Source organism: Xiphophorus maculatus, chromosome 8 (assembly GCF_002775205.1).
Source record: "Xiphophorus maculatus strain JP 163 A chromosome 8, X_maculatus-5.0-male, whole genome shotgun sequence".
Taxonomy (NCBI): Eukaryota; Metazoa; Chordata; class Actinopteri; order Cyprinodontiformes; family Poeciliidae; genus Xiphophorus; species Xiphophorus maculatus.
In genome coordinates this window covers 6,406,817-6,432,965 of record NC_036450.1, presented here as the reverse complement: position 1 = coordinate 6,432,965, position 26,149 = coordinate 6,406,817, and the positions used below count along the sequence as shown (strand labels likewise).

At 41.4% G+C, this 26,149-nt stretch overlaps 4 protein-coding genes across 4 annotated transcripts; all 4 read right to left on the bottom strand.

Moving 5' to 3' along the window:
- Positions 1-2,245: 2,245 nt before the first annotated feature.
- LOC102224723 (tripartite motif-containing protein 16-like) lies at positions 2,246-4,359 on the bottom strand. Its single transcript, XM_023338254.1, has one exon. It carries the CDS (start codon positions 4,357-4,359, stop codon positions 2,689-2,691), a length of 1,671 nt encoding a protein of 556 aa, XP_023194022.1. The 3' UTR covers positions 2,246-2,688.
- Positions 4,360-5,534: 1,175 nt separating this feature from the next.
- Positions 5,535-7,670, bottom strand: LOC106700460 (E3 ubiquitin/ISG15 ligase TRIM25-like). Its single transcript, XM_014475897.2, has one exon. It carries the CDS (start codon positions 7,644-7,646, stop codon positions 5,967-5,969), a length of 1,680 nt encoding a protein of 559 aa, XP_014331383.2. The 5' UTR covers positions 7,647-7,670; the 3' UTR covers positions 5,535-5,966.
- A 9,193-nt stretch (positions 7,671-16,863) lies between these two features.
- On the bottom strand, positions 16,864-19,057 carry LOC102222756 (tripartite motif-containing protein 16-like). The gene has a single exon (XM_005817524.2). The coding sequence runs from the start codon at positions 18,955-18,957 to the stop codon at positions 17,293-17,295; it is 1,665 nt and encodes a 554-aa protein (XP_005817581.2). The 5' UTR covers positions 18,958-19,057; the 3' UTR covers positions 16,864-17,292.
- A 4,866-nt stretch (positions 19,058-23,923) lies between these two features.
- On the bottom strand, positions 23,924-26,051 carry LOC102221711 (E3 ubiquitin/ISG15 ligase TRIM25-like). Its single transcript, XM_005817330.2, has one exon. The coding sequence runs from the start codon at positions 26,015-26,017 to the stop codon at positions 24,347-24,349; it is 1,671 nt and encodes a 556-aa protein (XP_005817387.2). The 5' UTR covers positions 26,018-26,051; the 3' UTR covers positions 23,924-24,346.
- Positions 26,052-26,149: the final 98 nt, after the last annotated feature.

Below are 26,149 nucleotides of genomic sequence, written 5' to 3'. Positions count from 1 at the left end.
AGGAATAGTCTCAGCTATTTTTTATAAATCTGCAGGCTGGAACTTACTTCCTCTTTTTCCAGGAAACCTGCTTTTCCTGTTTAATGACTCTTTCTGACTGACTATGATTTCTTATGATTAGATAGAGAAAAGTAGAATTAAAGCAAAGTTTGCATGAGACAAAAACAACACACACAACCAGATTTATTTTATTGACACTTAAGTCTACTGTTGGGCCTTGATGTCACTTGAGTGATTCATTTTAAAGATAACTTTATTTATTATTACTGTTAAACTAAAATCTCCAGCATGGGGAAGTGGGATGAGCTCGGATTTTCTTGACAATACACAGGCAAAAATGTACTCAAGTAAAAGTCAAAGTACCACATTAACATTTTACTTAAGTAAAAGTAAAAAAGTACTGGCTTTTAAAAATACTTAAGTATTAAAAGTAAAAGTATTTGCTGAATACATAACCTAATCGCTAATATCATTAAGTGTGCCGATAGTATTTAATTTGAATACATCATAAATGTGCCATTTTAATAAACAATGTCACAGATTAAACATGTTCTTATTGTGTTTATTCTCTGTAAGAGTTTAGACTTACATATGTGATTCTATGCATCATAATTTCAGGGATGGAAACATCTTATTTCCTGTCCTAACGTAGCATGAACTTCATTAGTGACATTTATTTAGAAAGAAATCCAACTGAAAGGGGATGGAACGAAGGTGTGGGGGGGAAGACATGCAATCGAGGAGCCACGTAGCAGAGTTGTAGTCAAGACCACTGAACACGAGACCAAGACCAGCGCCCTGCGCTACATGACACAATAAAATGAAGTGCACCTATCAAAATTGGTTCTCAGATTGATCTGAAAGATCCACATTTCCATAAAAACACCTAGATATAAATAATTAGAGCTGAAATATATTTAACCAGTATCAATTACAACTCATTTCATTCTGTTTTGCTTTCATTGCTGTGCTACAATCCGCAGAGGTCGCCTGCCATCCCTATAAAAATAACGCCCTGGGCGGTTGCCCATATTGCCCATGTCAGAAACCACAACTGTCTGCACCATTAAACCATGAAACATAGCAATTAACTGTAATTGCTATGTTACAATTACAGTTGTAATTGTAACATTACAACAACACTATGAACACTGTCCAACGGCGCAACAAGCAGAAGGAGCACCATGACTGTTCTCATCCTCCCTCCCACTGCATGTTTGCCACCATGACAGGAGACAAAATCAATCAATGAGCATGCTCTGTGTTCATACGTTCAACTTTTACTTATTCGGCAATTAAATAAATATGTGTGTGTGTGTGTATATATATACATATATATATAGCTATATATAGCTATTGCAGTGTATACAAGAACAAAGAACGGCTCTCAGTGAGGCTTCAGTCCCATCAACCTTAGTAAAGATCCGTCCAGAAGAATCGGATCGTTCCTGAATCCACACAATAATTCAGCGCATGAGTGACAACTTTTTTTCATCGCAGATGCAACATGTGTCTCAGTACAGCTAGCTTTGCTAGCATCACGTCCACAGATCTTACCTTTCTTTAAGCTTTCCTTCCAAGTGACGCTAAAAGTTGGACAAAGTCCCACCGTCTGTGAAAGCGAAGCGCTGCTGGTTTTACATGTCGTCATATCTTATGATTTATGCAGCTACTATCGATTAGTTAGACATCTTCTCCCGCTCAGAGGAAACCACTGCGCATGTCTGGAGCTCCGCGTGCTAGTAAAGGGGGAGGCGATGGGTGACAACAGACACTAAGTCACGTTATTGCTTGGATTTTACGGCGCCACCTTAAAGTCCCTGAACTTCATATTTTAACGGACAAAAAGAGAGCAGTGCGACTTGGATGTAACGAGTAACGCGACACTTTTGTAGAAATGTAGTGAAGTAGAAAGTACAGATACTTACTGTAAAATGTAGTGGAGTAAAAGTAGAAAGTACCCATTATTAAATCTACTTAAGTAAAGTACAGATACATGAAAATTGTACTTAAGTACAGTAACGAAGTACTTGTACTTCGTTACTTCCCACCACTGTTTATGAGTAACTTAAAGAACAACCTTCACTAAACTGTCTGATACATCTGATATTTCTGTCTATAGATCAAGTTACATTATGGTCTGGTTTGTTCACATCGTATTTATTTATAGTGAGAAGTTCCACAAAGGCTGATATATGAACAAAATAATATTTTAAAGATGCACAAAGCTGTAGCACACGTTAGACATGGTCACACAAGTAATTTATATAATTATGAAATGTAGGCACAAAAATATTTTAAAGGAGTAGGCTACAAATATTTCCGTTCACATTAACCCTGTTCAGTCCACTTTAATGAGACTTTGGCTCTTTTGCCTAGAAAGTCTGATTTGTTTGGAGAACTTTTTGCAATTGAATCCTGATCCACCTACAAACCTCATTCTTGGTTCGGTTGAAGTGAAATCTGGTGTGGTCTAAATGCATATGTGAACACCAGGCGGGCCAGAGACCACTTCAAAAGCAGGAAGTGGACAAACAGAGAAATAAGAATACAATCCAATAGAGAAATAAGAAATAAATCAATATGAATATTACACAAAAACATGATCAATTACATTCCTGGTCAAACACATGAACAGATATTGACACCAGAGACCCAATAACAGAGCAATAAAGTAAGACAATCTTGTTATTTAAGTTTGCAGAACTCAGCAGATTCTGCAAGCGAAACTCCAGCCAGTAGCGGTTCAGTGAATCTGGTCTGGACTCTGTGGAGGAGAGTCATGCTTTCAGAGACGCTGTAGAAGGACAGAATACCTGCTCTGTGATCCAGGTACACTCCGACTCTGGAGGAAACTGGACCTGAGATGGAGGTTGAAATGTTGTTTTGCCAAAAATTACTATTGCTTTGGTAACAATGCAATGCCCAAGATTTATCATTATATCCAAAAGCACATTCATTACCCGATCCTACCCTACTGATACTATTGTATGCGACTGCTACAGAAACTGGTTCCCCTCTCCACTTCACTTCCCAGTAACAACGTCCAGACAGACTCTCTCTACTCAGAACCTGAAAATATCCAGTGAATCTGTCTGGGTGACTAGAATAAGACAGATAATGATCCATTACTGTCACCTTCCTGTTCCCCTCTGATAGTCTCAGCCATGTGTTTGCTGTGTTTGGATCCAGAGTGATTTCACATGAATATCTTAAGAATCCAGCTCTGCTCTTTGGTTCTGGTTCTGGTTGTGACAGTAGAACATCCGCCCCAGTGACCATCAGTGAGATGTTTGTCCATGAGTCTTTCAGGACGTCCTGTAGTTTGTCTCTGAGCTCTGATACAGCTGCTGTCAAGTCCTCAAAGTGTCTCAGAGGACGGATGTTGATGCTGGATGAGTGTGTAGACTCACTGAGTGCTGGCAGTGAGGGGTAGTTGAGGAGAAACTGGTTGTGATCCTCTGTGTGTGAGAGCTGCTCCAGCTCAGCGTCTTTCCTCTTCAGCTCAGTGATCTCCTGCTCCAGCTTCTCCTGAACATCTTTGACTCGACTCACTTCAGTTTCCTGCTGGGATCTGATCTGCTGCTTCACCTCAGAGCTTCTTTTCTGGAGGAGACGGATCAGCTGGGTGAAGATCTTCTCACTGTCCTCCACTGTTTTATCAGCAGAGCGATTGATGGCCTCCACCTCCTGTTGAAGCAGCTTCACATCTTTCTCCTGGTCCTGGATTCTCTGCTGGATGTTTCCTCGTCTCTCCTCCAGCTCTCTCTGCCTCTCAGTCCTTTCTGCTGCAGCTGACACAGTTTCATGGCCTTTATGTTCATCCACAGAGCAGAGATAGCAGATACACTTCTGATCAGTGAGGCAGAACATCTTCATCACCTCATCATGCTTAGAGCAGATGTTCTCCTGGAGGTTCTTGGACGGCTCCACCAGCTTGTGTTTCTTAAATGCAACTGAAACAAAATGAGGCTGAAGGTGTTTCTCACAGAAAGAGGCCAGACAGACTAAACAGGACTTGAAGGCTTTCAGTTTTCTTCCAGTGCAGGAATCACAGGCCACATCTTCAGGTCCAGCATAACTGTGGTCAGCAGGAGCAGCTTGGAGTCCAGTCTTCTTCAGCTGCTCCACTAAAGCTGCTAGCATGGTGTTTTTCTGCAGGTCAGGCTTCTGTGTGAAGGTTGTGCTGCACTGAGGACAGTGGTAGTTTTCCTTTTTCTCACCTTCATCCCAGAACTTTGTAATGCAGTTCATACAGTAGCTGTGTCCACAGGGAGTAGTCACTGGATCTTTCAGTAGATCCAGACAGATGGAACAGGAGAAAGTTTCTCGATCCACCTGAACCGCCTGCTGCTCCATTTCTGCTCTCAGTAGCACTGACTGTTAGTTTCATTTCCTGAGAACAAAAAACAAGCTCGAGTTGTGATCCACCAATCACATGCCAGGGCAGAGAGGCTGCAGCCAATCAGCTTCCAGCTTCAGCAGCTGCTGGCTCCACCGAGACTCACTGTGTGTGAGACCAGGAAGAGGAGCGCTCTGAAAGCAATAATATTTTAAGCTGAAACATCTTCACAACAGTTTTCTGTTCAAAATAACTGACTGAGTCTCTTAAACTCAGGTTGCTAACATGTTAGCTCTCTGCAGCTTCAGAGAATAAAATGAAAGAATCATTCTTGCTGAAGAAACTAGATGTGTTTGGTGGTTAAGGGAAAATATGCTTCCTGTTTCCTAACTGCTCTGTAATGACAACACACTGCAGAGAGTCCAATGTTTGCATCGTGTTCATATCAGTTTGTAATCCGTCTTTTTATAAATCTGTAAAACTTTAACAAAACAGCATTTAGTAGTTCTACTGCCAGATATGAGACAGAGGTCTATTTCTGCATTTAGTTTTCAGAGAATCATTTAATTCAAGGTTCAACATCTGACTGGTTCTTCTGGGTTTTATGCTCAGCTACATTCTTTCTGAGGTGAATGCAAACATGTCAGCACATGTTTAATGTGTCCATAAAGCTCTGCCTTATTCATGTATTTATAAAATATAGTAATTAAATTCAGCCCATCATGGTATTTAGGTTTTTGTTGCCTCCCTAATTTAATTGTTCCTCCCTGATGTCATCACTTGTCTCCTCTACAACAGATACTGACCTCATGTCTGTCTCCTTCAACCCTCATCTTTGGCGCCTCCACTAAGTCACATGGTCAGAAAAGCATTATACATTAGTTGTAAAAGTTACAGATCTTAATACAGTTTTTAAAAATAATGTTTAAAAATTATTTCTTGGGATTAAGTAGCTGTTCCCTCACTTCCACCTGATATCAGATTAACCTGTTGCCTTCCCCTGTCTGTACTGATTCATCTTCTCTTCTTTCTCTCCATCCTCACCGCTGAATGACTTTAATTTGTGTTAAATAGGTTTAAAACCAAACATCTGATCTTTTCCAGCAGCAAATAAGACACTCTGGAGGAAATGTTTCTGCTCAATAGGCGACCAAACATACAATTTATCACAATAATGATTAGAAAACTTTCAACATTTCTCTGTAATCAAGTTTCTTTATTGAAGAAGTCCAAAGAGACAGAACTACAGACATTTTTCTGATCTAAATCTAAAAATATGAGAAGAAAACAGCATCAGTTCTGATTTGATGTTTCAGGTTTTTTGGATCACAATATAGAAAACAGAAGCAAGTTCAGATCACTTTGATCTCAACTGATTTAACAACGAATAAAACATCGAAATACATGGATAAAAAAATGAAAGGAAAACCATTAGAGTCCAGAGAAGTTTAGATTTTCATGAAATATTTCTGTCATAAGAATGAAATAAATGATCAGCAGTGATTTCCTTTATGGCTCCTGTAACACAAAGAACTAAACCGGAAAAATAAAGAAGATCAGAACAGCAGAGCAGAGACATCAGAACCATGAACCCTGATCAACAATCTGAGAGGAAAGAGGAAATCTATCTGGGTTTACAGAACTCTGCTGAGGATCCAGTGTCATAAATCCAAACTCCAGCTAGTAGCGGTTCAGTGAATCTGGTCTGGACTCTGTGGAGGAGAGTCATGGTTTCAGAGACGCTGTAGAAGGACAGAATACCTGCTCTGTGATCCAGGTACACTCCGACTCTGGAGGAAACTGGACCTGAGATGGAGGTTAAAATGTTGTTGTGCCAAAATGTACATTTGTTTTGATAAGAATATAATGCCCAAGATTTATCATTATATCCAAATTTACATTCATCACCCCATCCTGCTCTGCTGATACTCTTGTATGCGACTGCTACAGAAACTGGTTCTCCTCTCCCTTCAACCTCCCAGTAACAAGGTCCAGTCAGACTCTCTCTACTCAGAACCTGAAAATATCCAGTGAATCTGTCTGGGTGACTAGAATAAGTCTGATCTTTAATCATCCTTGTCACCTTCCTGTTCCCCTCTGATAGTCTCAGCCATGTGTGTGCTGTGTTTGGATCCAGAGTGATTTCACATGAATATCTTAAGAATCCAGCTCTGCTCTTTGGTTCTGGTTCTGGTTCTGGTTCTGACAGTAGAACATCCACCTCAGTGACCATCAGTGAGATGTTTGTCCATGAGTCTCTCAGGACGTCCTGCAGTTTGTCTCTGAGCTCTGACACAGCTGCTGTCACGTCCTCAAAGTGTCTCAGAGGACGGATGTTGATGCTGGATGAGTGTGTAGACTCACTGAGTGCTGGCAGTGAGGGGTAGTTGAGGAGAAATTGGTTGTGATCCTCTGTGTGTGAGAGCTGCTCCAGCTCAGCGTCTTTCCTCTTTAGCTCAGTGATCTCCTGCTCCAGCTTCTCCTGAACATCTTTGACTCGACTCACTTCAGTTTCCTGCTGGGATCTGATCTGCTGCTTCACCTCAGATCTTCTTTTCTGGAGGAGACGGATCAGCTCAGTGAAGATCTTCTCACTGTCCTCCACTGTTTTATCAGCAGAGCGATTGATGGCCTCCACCTCCTGTTGAAGCAGCTTCACATCTTTCTCCTGGTCCTGGATTCTCTGCTGGATGTTTCCTCGTCTCTCCTCCAGCTCTCTGTGCCTCTCAGTCCTTTCTGCTGCAGCTGACACTGTTTCATGGCCTTTATGTTCATCCATAATGCAGAGATAACAGATACACTTCTGATCAGTGCGGCAGAAGACCTCCAACAACTTATCATGCTTAGAGCAGATGTTCTCCTGGAGGTTCTTGGACGGCTCCACCAGCTTGTGTTTCTTAAATGCAACTGAATCAAAATGAGGCTGAAGGTGTTTCTCACAGAAAGAGGCCAGACAGACTAAACAGGACTTGATAGCTTTCAGTTTTCTTCCAGTGCAGGAATCACAGGCCACATCTTCAGGTCCAGCATAACTGTGGTCAGCAGGAGCAGCTTGGAGTCCAGTCTTCTTCAGCTGCTCCACTAAAGCTGCTAGCAGGGTGTTTTTTTTCAAAACAGGCCTTGGTATGAAGGTCTCTCTGCACTCAGGGCAGCTGTGGATTGTTTTCTGATCCTCTTCATCCCAGTGACCTTTAATACAGTTCATACAGTAGCTGTGTCCACAGGGAGTAGCCACTGGATCCGTCAGTAGATCCAGACAGATTGAACAGGAGAAAGTCTCTCGGTTTAGCTGACTCTGCTCCATTTCTGCTGTCAGTCAGAGTGACTGTCTGCGTTGCACTTCCTTGTAACAGAAACTGGTTTGAACTGATTTATGTCTCATGTTTCAGTGCAGAGAGGCTGCAGCCAATCAGGTTCACCCAAAGCAGATCTTGGTTACGCCCAGCCTCACAGTACAGATCATAAAAATAATCCTGCCAATGTTACACCTAAGGTTTTATAAGACCATGAGGTTCATCTTAGGTAAAAAAGACGATAATTAATACTAATGGGCCCAACTGTTCTTAAGAAATATACTTAATAAAGTAAACATGATTGCAAACTAATATTATCAAGGAACATGATTAAATGTTACCATTTGTCTGTATAATAGCACATGCACTCCTGGATTTCCAGATTTCTTTAGATTATGCCTCTCACTGTGGACATGAACCTAAGGTGAAAATTTCAAACCCCTCCATGATTTCTAAGTGGGAGAACTTGCAAAGTCACAGGGTGTTCAAATACTTATTTTCCTCTCTGTATTCTGGAAAATTATAGCTTAAGTATGACCATTCTTGCAGCTAAGTTTAACTGGACTGTGCAATATTTTTAAATGCAATTTTAAAATGGTGTTTTATATACTTTGTGTTCTGCACATGTTCTATCAAGATTTGAGATGAATAAACGAGAACATGGCCTATTATTTATATTTAACATTTAACTGCAACATTGTTAAAAAAAAGATTCAAAATGACTTGAAATTAAAAGCTTCAGACTTTTGGACTTCAAGGTTTTCCCCAGAAAACTTGCTAAGCCTGGTAGTTGGGCGCTTGGCAGTCATTCATCCAGCGGCCCGTCGTGATTTTGAGTTAAAAAATGTTTAAAGTTGACAGGAAATTTGAAAATATCCCTCGATAATTATGTGATATTGGAAGATTAACATCAGAACATCGACTGTAAAGTGTTAAAAAATGCCAACATAAAAAAAATTTAATAAATAAGCAATGCTTAGCCTGGTGGGGGCACAAGTAAAGCCTGGTGGCCCGCCAGGATTATAATACACTGGGGGAAACTCTGGACTTGGGACTTGACTTGGGACTTGAGGATAAAGATTTGAATATTGTAAAACACTGACTTGGTCCCACCTTTGAAACAATCGCAAAGCGTCTAGCGCTAATGGGAGGAATTTCTTTTGGACTTTTACCAAACACAAAAAGAAACTGGTACGACTGACGCTACTCCATTTGTTTAATTTCTGTGAAGAAGGAGGTTGCACTCAGTGTCTTCTTCAGAGGTTTTTGTGTTGTTACCTTCAGTGGTTCCTGTTGTAGCGCCACCACATGTGAGGAGGTTAATAGGTTCTTCAGTGTGTTTGGTTTGTTTGACACAATGCAGTGTGAAAGCAAACCACAGCAGCTGAAATGAAACAAATGTTGAAATGTTGGTTCCCAATTGAACCACGTCTACCTGACTACGAGGTATGAAATAGCTCTATTTTTCTTATGTAGTCAAAGATTAGGAAGAATATTGTGGCCGGCCCTTAGTGTTGCTGGAGACTCTGTGGTCAGATGGATGTAGATCACATACACATATTCTGGCCTTGTCAACAGATAACTGGATAAAATAATTCTAACTCTGAACAAATAATAGCTGGTTTTATTGCTGTACAAATGCTGCTGGGAAAGACAAGTGTTTTGTTGTTGACTTGATACCCAGAAACCACTTGCTGCATTCTCGTTGGTTGTGCAGGAGTCGCCACTTCTGCTTTTCAAAGATGTGTGGTTCTAATACAGCAGATCTGTTTATGTCCATTTTTAGGTGAGAGTGTAAACGTTGAGTTGTGGGGCGTGGCCAGCAGCTTATTTGGATTTAAAGAGACAAGACGCCCTAAAACAGCTCAAATAGGAAGAACTGATCAGACTGAAATCTGATTATCTAAGAATGATTTTGTGCTAAAATTGTAATGAACAGGTTTTGTTTAGCCCACAGACATATCCTAACCTGTTTAAGAGACACCAACATGTTTGTTGTAGTTTTTTTCAGCCTTTCTAGGAATAAATGATTTCCGTCTCTCTTTCAGCCTCGAAGCCGGACAACGCCGGAGGAGTCGCTGCCTCTGTGATCGTGGTGGTGCTGCTGATCGGCACCCTGGTCGCTCTGCTCGTCTTCTACCTGCGAACCGAACCAGATGCCAACTCTCTATCGCTCGCTATCGGCATTAGTAACGAAGGATATGTTCCAGTGAGTTAAAAGATCCCAATAAAATCCAATCATTTGACCTTTTCTCACCTTTTTCTCTTGAAACCTGTTTGATTTTTATTTAATTGTATCTCAGGAGGATCCTGTGACTGTTCCTCCAAGACAAAACCATCCAATGGCTGCAGGATTCAACAACGTCTCTGTGAGTTTTATTCAACTCAGTTTCTATTGTTGAAACCAAATGATGACAGAAGCTTCACCACTAGGGGGCAGCAACTATTAATTTAAAAATCAGGCTTGTCCACAGGTGTTTGCAACAGATGGAAACATTTTATTAATCAGTCCAACATTATTACAAACAAATTGAAATCTTTTTTTAATAGAAAATATCTGGTGCAATAGAAATATTTGTCTTTAATAACCATATTTTCAGCATTCTATATTATTTGATAGTAAATAGGAGCTTTTACTCAAAAGCAAACTTTGGTGTACCCAAAACTGCTTTTAATTATTTTATTAAACATATTAAATACACCAATTATGATCCAAAAAGTTTCTCTTCTGATAGTTTAGGCTTTTTTCTTTTTTCCCTCCAAACAAGCTCCTAAAGTTAGCAAATTGGATCTTTTTTTACTTTTTTCTTTTTTTAACTTTATTTTTGTTATTTTAGCAGTTTTAGAGATACACATACATACATTGAACAGTTAGACTTCCTTCTAACTAATTTGACAGGAGCAGTTGAGTAACAATCAACATAAAAAATTGAAATGAGCTTAATTACATTAATTATACAGTTGGTGTCAAGCTCTGATGGATGATCCATTTCTTCCAGTGTTTATTGTATCTATAAGAGGCAAGTCTTAATGAAAAAGTTAGTCTCTCCATTGCGTGAATTTCCTCTATTATGTCCTTCCAGTCCAAACATGATGGTTGTTCCACTTCAAGCCACCTGTGAGTTACAGCCTTCTTTGCACCTGCATATTAGTAGGAGATATCTATCAGATTTCTTCAGTTCCTGAGGTAAATTACCAGGAAAACCACAGTAAAATCACAGCGTAAATTTAAGTCCATTTTAGTATTGATTTCTCTTATCACTTCTGACCAATAGGGGGCGATCTTAATACATTCCTAGAAGACATGAAAATGTCCTGCAGACACATTCCCACAGTTCCTCCAACATTTTGCCTTTTCAGTATCATTACAATGTTTACTTTTAATGTAAGATGTAACAAAAAAACGTACCATGCATTTCCAGGAAAATTCCTTCCACAGGCCAGAACTTGATGTGTGAATCACAGAATTGCATTTATTTAACCAAACATCCTCAGTTATTGTTATTTTGGCTCCTTTTTCCCATTTAACCTTAATATATGTTGTATTACATTTTCTCTCCGTTTGTAGACATGAGTATAGTTTGGATATTGTTTTTTTGGGAGGTCTTCCGTTGCTCCAGTCTAATAGGATTTTAAGAATACCTGTCTCGTCCTCCTCCAAATATTTTATACTTTTATTGTAGTGGTGTCTTAGCTGGAGGTATCTAAAAAAGTCACATTTTTCCAGGTTGTAGTTATCTTGAAGTTGTTTAAAACTTTTTAATTCACTATTCTTTGTAATCTTCCAGTAACTTGTTAAGCCTTTTTGTGACCACTGTGTAAATCTCTTATCCATTCTTGCAGGGAGAAAATCTCTATCATAAGCAGGCCATCTTAAAATTCGAGCATTTCTTTCAATCTTTACTTGCTTTAATATTTTATGCCATATGTCCAACGGTATTTTTATCCACAAGGGTATTAGGTCAGAATCTATATGTTTTTTAATAAGGAAACGATCTCCGATCCAGGATTGTAGAGGTATATCCCTGTAAGACGGCTCTATCTCTTTCCATTTAGCTTCACATGTTGGGTCACACCAACCAACTAACTCTCATCTGCGCTGCTCTGTAATAGTCCTCAGGTGTGTTAAAGCCCATCCACCCCTTTCTTTTGACAGTTGCAGTGTCTCGGTTTTTGTTTAGCCCAGATAAAATGTGAGATTATTCTGTCCCAATCGTGGAATTGTTTGTCAGGAACCTTTATAGGCAGAGCCTGAAGAAGATAAAGAAGCCTTGGTAAAAGGTTCATCTGTATTTTATCTATTTGGTTATGTAGATTCATGGGTAACAGAGACCAACGCTGTAGATCCGCCTTAATCTCTACTGTCAGTGGGATGTAATTGCATTCAAAAAGGTTGGATAACTGCAGGACTTTTGACTCCCTGATATTTTATAGGTTTGTTGTGCCAGTTGAACCCGGACATTTTCTGAATTCTTAGTGACGGTTGATAATTAAATGTGAGAACTTGTGTTTTCTGTAGATTTGATTTATACCCTGAGTTAGTTCTGAATGTCTTGAGTAAAGAAATAAGATCAGGTAGGCTGACTTCCGGGTTAGTTAGCGTTACCAGCACATCGTCAGCGTAGAGGCGTATCTTGTGCATTGTGCCTTTAATGGTTCCACCCATAATGTCCTTGTGTTCTCTGATGGCCTGCGCTAGAGGCTCAATGAGAAGCTCAAACAATGTGGGGCTGAGGGGGCAGCCTTGGCGACAGCCCCTTCCTAGTTGTATTTTATCTGATAAATCCCCATTAATATTAATCCTGGCAGAGGGTGACGCATACAGAGACCGAAAGCAACCTATAATTTGACTATTAAAGCCGAATCTTTCCAAAGCCAAATAAAGATAGTTCCAACACACCGAGTCAAACGCCTTTTCTGCATCTAAACTGACGGCCATCGATTCTGTGTTTTTCATTGGGTCTATGAGGTGAAGAGCCCGTCTCACGTTGTCATGGGTTTGCCTGTTCTGAACAAAACCGGTCTGATCTGCGTCTGTAATTTCAGGGATTATAAATTCCAGCCTTTTAGGTCAATTGTTGCAAATATCCTGTAATCAATGTTTAAATCTGATATTGGTCTGTATGAACCACATTCTGTTTTATCTTTACCTGGCTTAGGAATCACTGAGATCACCGCTCTTCTCCAAGATGGTGGTGTTTCCCCTCCAGAATAGTGATGTGTCGGTCGCGAACGATCCGGCTCCAGGAGCCGGCTGTTTGAAGTGAACGATTGGAACCGGCTCCACAATGGGAGCCGTTTTAGGATCCTATTTGGGAGCCGGGTTTTTTTCTACAGTATATCGCTGTCTCTCCGCCTCCCTGTCGTTGTGCTTGTGCTCTGCAAGTGCCAGAGCCGATAGTTTTTCCCCACATCGTTTTTTTTTGTCCTGCGGTGCCTCGCTGTCTCTCCCCTCCTTCTCCCTCTCCTTGCGCGTTTTGCTCTTCTGCCAGTGCTAGAGCGGAGAGTTTTTTTCCCTCGGTCGGTCCACTGCCCTCATGTCAAGCGTGTGCTCCACACATCTGACCAATCACACATAGTTTCAATTAATAATGTGGCGGGAAAACACTGAAAAAAACGTTTATCTCCACTTTTTTTGTGGAAACGGCAGGCAATTGGCCAAGCTGTATAGCGTTCGTCGGCAGGTGTTTATGTACAGACACTCACTCAGCGGTCAAGAAGCACAGAAAGAAGGGGAGTCAGTGTGAGAACTGAATAGGTGAAAATAAATGAGTGACAGAAAACGGAGCAAGATTTGGACTCATTTAATGCTACATCAAGCTCCAGGGCAGAGTGCAGACTGTGCAAAGTCAGCATTTCCTATCGTGCAGGCTGGACAAACAACCTGCACAGGCACATGCGGACATCACACGCATCGGTACTGCTATAGCATTGTTATGCAGCATTTTTACTCATCATAAGTGCTTAACAATGTCAATAATGAAAGAAAATATTATGAAATTAGGTTTAAGCTATTAATTAATTAATAATGTCAAAAATATATATGGGGAGCCGAAAGAGCCGGCTCTCCACAGTAAGAAGAGCCATTAGAGCCGCATCTAGAAAAGGAGCCGAAAATCCCATCACTACTCCAGAAAGTACATGATTAAAGCAATCCTTAAGCAGAGGGGTGAATAATTTCCGGAAGTGTCTGTACCACTCCGTCGGGTAGCCGTCCTCACCTGCCATCTTATTCCCTTTCATTTTTGAAATTGCTTCATTAATCTCCTCCTCAGTTATTTGTTGTGTTAGCCTGTTATTTTGATCTGTTCCTATCGATGGTAAATCCAGAGAGGCAAGAAATGTATATTCTCAAGATGGCGGCGCGCGTAGACGCAGCGGCTCTGTGCTCTCCGACTCGAAGTTCGTCTTTTCCACTTTGCGCGGTTAGAAACACCTACAACCGACAACATTTACTGGCCATTGGTCAAGCAATCGGGGGAAAGTCTGTCTCAGGAGCTTTTCCGTGTCCACAACAACATTCCGGTCGATATTGCTCGGACACCGGGCTCTCCCTGGATTACAATCCCAGTATCTACGACAGGGCGACGGCGCAGAGATCGTAAACAAAAGAGGGGGTGTCGCAGCGGCGTGTTAGCGAGGCTCAGGAAACAGCCACACAAACCACCGCCACCAAGCATTTTTCTCTCCAACGTGAGGTCTCTCGCTAACAAACTGGACGAATGGAAGCTGTGGATTGCAACTCACAACCTCATCCGGGAATGCTGCGTTCTGTTGATCACGGAGACGTGGTTAAATCCAACCATACCGGACCGGAGATCGAGCTAGCAGGCTACACAGCACACCGACAGGACCGATCAGCGAGCTCCGGTAAGAAAAGAGGAGGTGGACTATGCGTTTATGTAAATAACAGCTGGTGTAGGAACTCCACAGTAGTTGTTAGCCACTGTTCTCCAGGCGTGGAGTTCATCACAATTAAATGCAGACCCCGATACCTCCATTCTACTCACTGCGGTTTACATAGCACCGGATGCTAACGCTAGCTCGGCCATGGGACTCCTGCGTGATACTATCAGCAACAACCAGAACCAGAACCCCGAGGCTGTTCACATCGTCTCTGGGGACTTTAATCATGCTGATCTGAAATCAGTCCTCCCTAAACTCCATCAACACGTAAAGTGCACAACCAGGGGTGATAAAACTCTGGACAAGCTGGACACAAACATCAGACAAGCATACAGGGCTAAACCGTTAGCACACCTGGGCCAGTCTGATCACGTGTCCCTGCTACTGATCCCTGCTTACACCCCGCTGTGGAAACGTGTTCCCAGTACAACCCGGACAAACATAAAAATACCCAACAAGGCGAAGCTGATTAACACTAATTAAACACAGAGACCCTGAAAATTGTAATTTTAAAAGCAAAAAACTCACAATCTAACTATTATATAGAGTTAAAACCCTTTTGAGCTTTTGATCTATAAATCAGTCTGCAGCCAGGTTGTTCTAGAGGTTAAATAGATATTATTAGGGCTTCATTAGTAAAATGGCAGCAATTTTGCTTATTTCATAACTTCATAACCTTTGACCTTCTCTCCTCTGGTCTGTTTAACAGCTACAGTCTCAGATCAGCTCAGCCCTCCAGGACTGTCAGCAGCAGAAACAGAAACTTTATACCTGTTGGGGAAAATATAGATTATATTTGCTTTGCATTTCCCTGCATGATGGCAATGATATAGTAGGATCCAATTAGATTCTTGATTAATATGGGTTGTTGCTGTGTTGCTGTACGGAGTTTTTGTTCAATGTGCCATTTTTTAAATTTGAGCCCCTGCCCCTCCATAGGTCTCTGCACGGCCCTGAATGCAGGTGAGTCTATATACGTACACAGTGTCCACTATAAAAATAAAATAATACCATTAGCCCTTAATAGAACGGTAACAACTTATTTAAGGCTTAACTTTTAGCATTAATTCAAAAACAGTTCAAATTAGACTTAGAATACATGAGCACATAACAGCAATCAGCCATGTTTATATGAACTGCCCATTAACTTAGAACTTATCCTGCTTATGATCCGATCGTTGATCAGTTCTATTGGAGCAGGAATAGCTAGAATGTCTTATCGGTTTACCTGTTTCTTAACCAGCTTGTCTTTCATGACTCACTGGCCAAAAGCATCCGCTGTGTTTATTTTGGAAGAGTCTTGTAAAACTGTTCAGCTTCTTGAGGTGTTGAGAAGAGATGGATCTTTCCACCGTGGAGGATCCGACGTTTGCAGGGGTTGTGTTGGTATCCGCAGAATGCACCGATGTCAACAACCAGCTTCACCACCGGGTGAAACCAGCGTCTGATCCGCACCGTCTCTGCAGATAGATCCTGTGCAAACGTGATTTTGGCCCCATCTTGTATAATATCTCTTTTCCTCACAAATTTCTTCTCTGGGAAATTTAAGAAGTTGTCAACCCTAACAAGACAACAGCCACCTGCCATTTTAGGCTAGTTTAAGCTAACCTGAATATTTACAGCCCTCCTGTTGATACACTGACTTTACTCACCTATTGTCTTTCAACCACTTTGAAAAGCTTTTCTTCATCCCTCCATCATCTTCATCCCTCCCCCTCTTTATTCTGTTCTGGAGTTTGTTTTCTGCCGCCCATCTTTAGCTCCTTGTTGTCGAGTGCATTGCTACCATTCAAATTTAAAATAAAAACAAAAAACACGCTTCAGCGTTTTCTCAAAGGGCCGCCTGCCCAAACTACCTGTATATGTATGGGGAGAGGCGGTGGGGTCAAAGGGCGGGGGGCGCAGAATCAGTGCTGTTCCTCTATTACTGATCATTTCATGCATCCAGCTGTTAAATACAGAAAATGCCGACTAGAAAAATTTCCCACATGGCTTTTGCGCCCCCTCTAGTGCAGCGCCCCTCTGCTTACAGTGCATACCCACTTTTATCGCCACTGGTTTTATGACACGTCTCCAACCTTTCTCACAGGTTTAAAGCTCAGTTTTCCAAATGTTGATAGTGGAGGACCTTTAACCTCCTCTTCATTACTGCTACCAGGATCTTTCTGTGGTGGTGGATCCAGAGTGTTGTTGATGAATGAAGACGAAACCAAACATCTGATCTTTTCCAGCAGCAAATAAGACACTCTGGAGGAAAAGTTTCTGCTCAAAAGACGACCAAACATACAATTTATCACAATAATGATTAGAAAACTTTCAACATTTCTCTGTAATCAAGTTTCTTTATTGAAGAAGTCCAAAGAGACAGAACTACAGACATTTTTTCTGATCTAAATCTAAAAATATGAGAAGAAAACAGCATCAGTTCTGATTTCATGTTTCAGGTTTTTGGATCACAATATAGAAAACAGAAGCAAGTTCAGATCACTTTGATCTCAACTGATTTAACAACAAATAAAACATCGAAATACATGGATAAAAAAATGAAAGGAAAACCATTAGAGTCCAGAGAAGTTTAGATTTTCATGAAATATTTCTGTCATAAGAATGAAATAAATGATCAGCAGTGATTTCCTTTATGGCTCCTGTAACACAAAGAACTAAACCGGAAAAATAAAGAAGATCAGAACAGCAGAGCAGAGACATCAGAACCATGAACCCTGATCAACAATCTGAGAGGAAAGAGGAAATCTATCTGGGTTTACAGAACTCTGCTGAGGATCCAGTTATATAAATCCCAACTCCAGCCAGTAGCGGTTCAGTGAATCTGGTCTGGACTCTGTGGAGGAGAGTCATGGTTTCAGAGACGCTGTAGAAGGACAGAATACCTGCTCTGTGATCCAGGTACACTCCGACTCTGGAGGAAACTGGACCTGAGATGGAGGTTAAAATGTTGTTGTGCCAAAGATCACTATTGTTTTGATAAGAATATAATGACCAAGATTTATCATTATATCCAAAACCACATTCATTACCCGATCCTGCTCTGCTGATACTCTTGTATGCGACTGCTACATAAACTTCCTCTCTCCTCTCCACCTCCCAGTAACAAGGTCCAGTCAGACTCTCTCTACTCAGAACCTGAGGATAATCAGTGAATCTGTCTGGGTGACTAGAATAAGACTGATCTCTATTCATCCATGTCACCTTCCTGTTCCCCTCTGATAGTCTCAGCCTTGGGTTTGCTGTGTTTGGATCCAGAGTGATTTCACATGAATATCTTAAGAATCCAGCTCTGCTCTTTGGTTCTGGTTCTGACAGTAGAACATCCACCCCAGTGACCATCAGTGAGATGTTTGTCCATGAGTCTCTCAGGACGTCCTGTAGTTTGTCTCTGAGCTCTGACACAGGTGCTGTCACGTCCTCAAAGTGTCTCAGAGGTCGGATGTTGATGCTGGATGAGTGTGTAAACTCACTGAGTGCTGGCAGTGAGGGGTAGTTGAGGAGAAACTGGTTGTGATCCTCTGTGTGTGAGAGCTGCTCCAGCTCAGCGTCTTTCCTTTTCAGCTCAGTGATCTCCTGCTCCAGCTTCTCCTGAACATCTTTGACTCGACTCACTTCAGTTTCCTGCTGGGATCTGATCTGCTGCTTCACCTCAGAGCTTCTTTTCTGGAGGAGACGGATCAGCTGGGTGAAGATCTTCTCACTGTCCTCCACTGTTTTATCAGCAGAGCGATTGATGGCCTCCACCTCCTGTTGAAGCAGCTTCACATCTTTCTCCTGGTCCTGGATTCTCTGCTGGATGTTTCCTCGTCTCTCCTCCAGCTCTCTCTGCCTCTCAGTCCTTTCTGCTGCAGCTGACACAGTTTCATGGCCTTTATGTTCATCCACAGAGCAGAGATAGCAGATACACTTCTGATCAGTGCGGCAGAAGACCTCCAACAACTTATCATGCTTAGAGCAGATGTTCTCCTGGAGGTTCTTGGACGGCTCCACCAGCTTGTGTTTCTTTAAAGGAGCCACATCATGATGAGGCTGAAGGTGTTTCTCACAGAAAGAGGCCAGACAGACTAAACAGGACTTGATGGCTTTCAGTTTTCTTCCAGTGCAGGAATCACAGGCCACATCTTCAGGTCCAGCATAACAGTGGTCAGCAGGAGCAGCTTGGAGTCCAGTCTTCTTCAGCTGCTCCACTAAAGCTGCTAGCATGGTGTTTTTCTTCAAAACAGGCCTTGGTATGAAGGTCTCTCTGCACTCAGGGCAGCTGTGGATTCTTTTCTGATCCTCTTCATCCCAGTGACCTTTAATACAGTTCATACAGTAGCTGTGTCCACAGGGAGTAGCCACTGGATCCGTCAGTAGATCCAGACAGATTGAACAGGAGAAAGTCTCTCGGTTTAGCTGACTCTGCTCCATTTCTGCTCTCAGTCAGAGTGACTGTCTGCGTTTCACTTCCTCGAAACAGAAACTGTTTGACCTGATTTATGTCTCATGTTTCAGTGCAGAGAGGCTGCAGCCAATCAGGTTCACCCAAAGCAGATCTTGGTTACGCCCAGCCTCACAGTTCAGATCATAAAAATAATCCTGCCAATGTTACACCTAAAGTTTTATAAGACCATGAGGTTCATCTTAGGTAAAAATACGATAATTAATACTAATGGACCCAACTGTTCTTAAGAAATATACTTAATAAAATAAACATGATTGTAAACTAATATTATCAAGGAACATGATTAAATGTTACCATTTGTCTGTATAATAGCACACGCACTCCTGGATTTCCAGATTTCTTTAGATTATGTCTCTCACTGTGGACATGAACCTAAGGTGAAAATTTCAAACCCCTCCATGATTTCTAAGTGGGAGAACTTGCAAAGTCACAGGGTGTTCAAATACTTATTTTCCTCTCTGTATTCTGGAAAATTATAGCTTAAGTATGACCATTCTTGCAGCTAAGTTTAACTGGACTGTGCAATATTTTTAAATGCAATTTTAAAATGTTTTTTTTCTATATACTTTGTGTCCCGTGATAATTATGTGTTATTGGAAGATTAACATCACAACATCGACTGTAAAGTCTTCAAAAATGCCAACATAAAAAAAATGTAATAAATAAGCAATGCTAACCCTGGTGGGGGTACAAGTAAAGCCTTGTGGCCCGCCAGGATTATAATACACTGGGGGAAACTCTGGACTTGGGACTTGACTTGGGACTTGAGGATAAAGATTTGAGTTTTGTAAAACACTGACTTGGTCCCACCTTTGAAACAAACCCAAAGCGTCTAGCGCTAATGGGAGGAATTTCTTTTGGACTTTTACCAAACACAAAAAGAAACTGGTACGACTGACGCTACTCCATTTGTTTAATTTCTGTGAAGAAGGAGGTTGCACTCAGTGTCTTCTTCAGAGGTTTTTGTGTTGTTACCTTCAGTGGTTCCTGTTGTAGCGCCACCACATGTGAGGAGGTTAATAGGTTCTTCAGTGTGTTTGGTTTGTTTGACACAATGCAGTGTGAAAGCAAACCACAGCAGCTGAAAATGAAACAAATGTTGAAATGTTGGTTCCCAATTGAACCACGTCTACCTGACTACCAGGTATGAAATAGCTCTATTTTTCTTATGTAGTCAAAGATTAGGAAGAATATTGTGGCCGGCCCTTAGTGTTGCTGGAGACTCTGTGGTCAGATGGATGTAGATCACATACACATATTCTGGCCTTGTCAACAGATAACTGGATAAAATAATTCTAACTCTGAACAAATAATAGCTGGTTTTATCGCTGTACAAATGCTGCTGGGAAAGACAAGTGTTTTGTTGTTGACTTGATATCCAGAAACCACTTGCTGCATTCTCGTTGGTTGTGCAGGAGTCGCCACTTCTGCTTTTCAAAGATGTGTGGTTCTAATACAGCAGATCTGTTTATGTCCATTTTTAGGTGAGAGTGTAAACGTTGAGTTGTGGGGCGTGGCCAGCAGCTTATTTGGATTTAAAGAGACAAGACGCCCTAAAACAGCTCCAATAGGAAGAACTGATCAGACTGAAATCTGATTATCTAAGAATGATTTTGTGCAATAATTGTAATGAACAGGTTTTGTTTAGCCCACAGACATATCCTAACCTGTTTAAGAGACACCAACATGTTTGTTGTAGTTTTTTTCAGCCTTTCTAGGAGTAAATGATTTCCGTCTCTCTTTCAGCCTCGAAGCCGGACAACGCCGGAGGAGTCGCTGCCTCTGTGATCGTGGTGGTGCTGCTGATCGGCTCCCTGGTCGCTCTGCTCGTCTTCTACCTGCGAACCAAACCAGATGCCAACTCTCCATCGCTCGCTATCGGCATTAGTAACGAAGGATATGTTCCAGTGAGTTAAAAGATCCCAATAAAATCCAATCATTTGACCTTTTCTCACCTTTTTCTCTTGAAACCTGTTTGATTTTTATTTAATTGTATCTCAGGAGGATCCTGTGACTGTTCCTCCAAGACAAAACCATCCAATGGCTGCAGGATTCAACAACGTCTCTGTGAGTTTTATTCAACTCAGTTTCTATTGTTGAAACCAAATGATGACAGAAGCTTCACCACTAGGGGGCAGCAACTACTAATTTAAAAATCAGGCTTGTCCACAGGTGTTTGCAACAGATGGAAACATTTTATTAATCAGTCCAACATTATTACAAACAAATTGAAATCTTTTTTTAATAGAAAATATCTGGTGCAATAGAAATATTTATCTTTAATAACCACATTTTCAGCATTCTATATCATTTGATTTTCTAGATGTGAAAGTAAGAAGCTCACATCCTCTCTTCGCTGGCAGGAGAATATATTTGGTGTTTGAACTTTTAAAACCAGCAGCTAAAATCAGATATTAGCTGTTTGTGGTTGGTTCTGGTCCCTAACTACTACAATCTACTGTATTTGAACCGTTTTGTGTGTGTAAAATTACTGATTCATGAAAAAATATCAAGAATATTTGAAGATTTTTGCAGATTACTGCAGTTTAATTGATGATCTTTGTCCTGCAGATTTCTGCCGAGGTCAGGAAGAGGGAGGAGGAGGAGTGACACGGGGAGCTTTGCTGCCGCCTAATGGTGGCTTTGGGAAATGCAGGTGATATCACAGCAGGAGAATCAATGCTGTTCCTCTATTACTGATCATTTCATGCATCCAGCTGTTAAATACAGAAAATGCCGACTACACTGTAAGATGTAATAGTATATCTTACTCTAAAAGAAAAGTGACCTTAACTCATTCCAGCTTACTCTGTTGACTATACTAACTTAAACTTAGCAAAGACAACTTTCTACTGAGGCAAGTAATCAAACTCATCAGCAGCAAGTAACCCGAACTTGGAGTTATCAGTGAGCAAGACGCATCTGCATAACCAGCAGAAAACTCGGCATCATTCGGCAGCTCTCGTTGAACGCACATGCGCAGTTGGCCACTGACGAGTGACGACGTGTTTGAAAGAAGCGCCAAACTGTCAACAATATGGCGGTTGCTGCAGCTAAGTTTTGTCGCGGTAAGTTCCACTGGTTTTTAGCAAACTTATATTCGTTATCTCGGCCGTATAATTCATCCGTAAGTCCAGGTTTTGAGGTTAACTTTATGTGTAATGATTTAGCGATGCCTGGGACTAACGTTAGTCGAAAATATGTTTATTTAGTGGCAACAAGATGGAGCGGCAGAGAAAAAAGCTGTCCGGGGCGCAAAACGAAAAAAGGAAAAAGGATAAAGATGTTGGCGGGATAAAAAAAAGCCTTTCAGTGTGGTTGAAAGTTAGTAGGCAGGCTAACCCACGTTAGCTAACCCACGTTAGCTTGCCTACTAACTTTCAAACACAATGAAAGGCTTTTTTCTTTCTTTGTTGTCAAGTTCACTACAAGTGGTAGTCTTAATATATTTTTAAAAAAAGGAGTGAGTCTTTTATGGGCGCGTGCCCAACCCAGATAGCAAAATATGAGCGAATCAACGTTGAAATATGGTTAGGCAGAAATATTGAATCAATGTTGAAGCCTGACATTGAAATTATACAAAAAGTGGTCAGTGACTTAGACGTTGAATCAACGTTAGGTTTTCAATGCAAGGCCTTGAGAAGACAAGAGTTGACAAGAGTTGGTTGACTTAGAGCGTCCAGTGACGGACATAATGGAAAGGTGGCCAGCTTTACAGATGGTCAGGTAATTTAAAACTCTTCCTATCTTTTATGCATCAAGTTTTTTAGTTCTCATATAATTCATTGTTTGTCACATCTCTTGTTAACTTACAGAATTAGTTTCAGTGTCCTGCTAGTGAAAAGTAGTCCTGAGAGGTCCAACATCTCTACATGTTAAATATTAATTTGTCATACTTTTCTTTCAGATTCTGACAGAGTTCTGTCGCTTGTCGAGCAAAAACCTGGGTTCAGAATTTTTCTAAGAACTAGAAAAATACTTCTTTGAGATTTTCAAGAGCAAGGGGGGAAGTGTTGGCCAGAAACTTCAGACGTATCTGCAACAAGTCAGACCCGAGGTGAGTTTCTCAGATACAAGGTCATTATTTTATTATCATGTTGGGAACAAAATACACAACCCCACTGTGTATGCAGAGCTGTTAATTGATTATTCTTTACCACAGGAGTGGTGTGTGTTTGATATGATTTTTCAGAGTACAGATATTACTGCGAAGCGAACGGCAGTGCTCCGTGGCCTTCCTGTGATCCTTGGAGATGAGAACACAGACTTCTTCAAGACATGCTTTGTAAGTCATCTTTATTTTTATATTCCAGTCTTATAATTCTAGATCTAGAAGTTACCTATACTCAAGTTAACTGCCATTGCATGAGTTGTCTGAATGAATATTTTACAGTTAACCCAATTAATGATTTTGAGTTAACGGCACTCAGATTTACTGCCATTATCTGAGTGGTCTAAACATAGTTATTTATAGCTATAACACCTTAAAATGAATTAGCTACTTTACTTGGAGATTTTGAGGCAATCGGTTTCCTAACTTTTTTTAAGTAAAGTGAACTTATTACATTTTACAGTGTAGAAAAATTCCCCACATGGCTTTTGCGCCCCCTCTAGTGCAGCGCCCCTCTGCTTACAGTGCATACCCACTTTTATCGCCACTGGTTTTATGACACGTCTCCAACCTTTCTCACAGGTTTAAAGCTCAGTTTTCCAAATGTTGATAGTGGAGGAGCTTTAACCTCCTCTTCATTACTGCTACCAGGATCTTTCTGTGGTGGTGGATCCAGAGTGTTGTTGATGAATGAAGACGAAACCAAACATCTGATCTTTTCCAGCAGCAAATAAGACACTCTGGAGGAAAAGTTTCTGCTCTATAGACGACCAAACATACAATTTATCACAATAATGATTAGAAAGCTTTCAACATTTCTCTGTAATCAAGTTTCTTTATTGAAGAAGTCCAAAGAGACAGAACTACAGACATTTTTCTGATCTAAATCTAAAAATATGAGAAGAAAACAGCATCAGTTCTGATTTGATGTTTCAGGTTTTTTGGATCACAATATAGAAAACAGAAGCAAGTTCAGATCACTTTGATCTCAACTGATTTAACAACAAATAAAACATCGAAATACATGGATAAAAAAATGAAAGGAAAACCATTAGAGTCCAGAGAAGTTTAGATTTTCATGAAATATTTCTGTCATAAGAATGAAATAAATGATCAGCAGTGATTTCCTTTATGGCTCCTGTAACACAAAGAACTAAACCGGAAAAATAAAGAAGATCAGAACAGCAGAGCAGAGACATCAGAACCATGAACCCTGATCAACAATCTGAGAGGAAAGAGGAAATCTATCTGGGTTTACAGAACTCTGCTGAGGATCCAGTGTCATAAATCAAAACTCCAGCCAGTAGCGGTTCAGTGAATCTGGTCTGGACTCTGTGGAGGAGAGTCATGGTTTCAGAGACGCTGTAGAAGGACAGAATACCTGCTCTGTGATCCAGGTACACTCCGACTCTGGAGGAAACTGGACCTGAGATGGAGGTTGGAATGTTGTTGTGCCAAAAATTACTATTGCTTTGATAAGAATCTAATGCCCAAGATTTATCATTATTTCCAACAATACATTCATTACCCGATCCTGCTCTGCTGATACTATTGTATGCGACTGCTACATAAACTAACCCGCTCCCTTCAACCTCCCAGTAACAAGGTCCAGTCAGACTCTCTCTACTCAGAACCTGAGGATAATCAGTGAATCTGTCTGGGTGACTAGAATAAGACTGATTTCTATTCATCCATGTCACCTTCCTGTTCCCCTCTGATAGTCTCAGCCATGTGTTTGCTGTGTTTGGATCCAGAGTGATTTTACATGAATATCTTAAGAATCCAGCTCTGCTCTTTGGTTCTGGTTCTGACAATAGAACATCCACCTCAGTGACCATCAGTGAGATGTTTGTCCATAAGTCTCTCAGGACGTCCTGTAGTTTGTCTCTGAGCTCTGACACAGCTGCTGTCAAGTCCTCAAAGTGTCTCAGAGGACGGATGTTGATGCTGGATGAGTGTGTAGACTCACTGAGTGCTGGCAGTGAGGGGTAGTTGAGGATAAACTGGTTGTGATCCTCTGTGTGTGAGAGCTGCTCCAGCTCAGCGTCTTTCCTCTTCAGCTCAGTGATCTCCTGCTCCAGCTTCTCCTGAACATCTTTGACTCGACTCACTTCAGTTTCCTGCTGGGATCTGATCTGCTGCTTCACCTCAGAGCTTCTTTTCTGGAGGAGACGGATCAGCTGGGTGAAGATCTTCTCACTGTCCTCCACTGTTTTATCAGCAGAGCGATTGATGGCCTCCACCTCCTGTTGAAGCAGCTTCACATCTTTCTCCTGGTCCTGGATTCTCTGCTGGATGTTTCCTCGTCTCTCCTCCAGCTCTCTCTGCCTCTCAGTCCTTTCTGCTGCAGCTGACACTGTTTCATGGCCTTTATGTTCATCCATAGTGCAGAGATAGCAGATACACTTCTGATCTGTGCGGCAGAAGATCTTCATCACCTCATCATGCTTAGAGCAGATGTTCTCCTGGAGGTTCTTGGACGGCTCCACCAGCTTGTGTTTCTTGAATGCAGCTGAATCAAAATGAGGCTGAAGGTGTTTCTCACAGAAAGAGGCCAGACAGAATAAACATGACTTGATGGCTTTCAGTTTTCTCCCAGTGCAGGAATCACAGGCCACATCTTCAGGTCCAGCATAGCAGTGGTCAGCAGGAGCAGCTTGGAGTCCAGTCTTCTTCAGCTGCTCCACTAAAGCTGCTAGCATGGTGTTTTTCTGCAGGTCAGGCTTCTGTGTGAAGGTTTTCCTGCACTGAGGACAGTGGTAGTTTTCCTTTTTCTCACCTTCATCCCAGAAGTTTGTAATGCAGTTCATACAGTAGCTGTGTCCACAGGAAGTCGTCACTGGATCTTTCAGTAGATCCAGACAGATGGAACAGGAGAAAGTTTCTTGATCCAGCTGAACCGCCTGCTGCTCCATTTCTGCTCTCAGTAGCACTGACTGTTAGTTTCATTTCCCGAGAATAGAAACAAGCTCGAGTTGTGATCCACCAATCACATGTCAGGGCAGAGAGGCTGCAGCCAATCAGCCTCCAGCTTCAGCAGCTGCTGG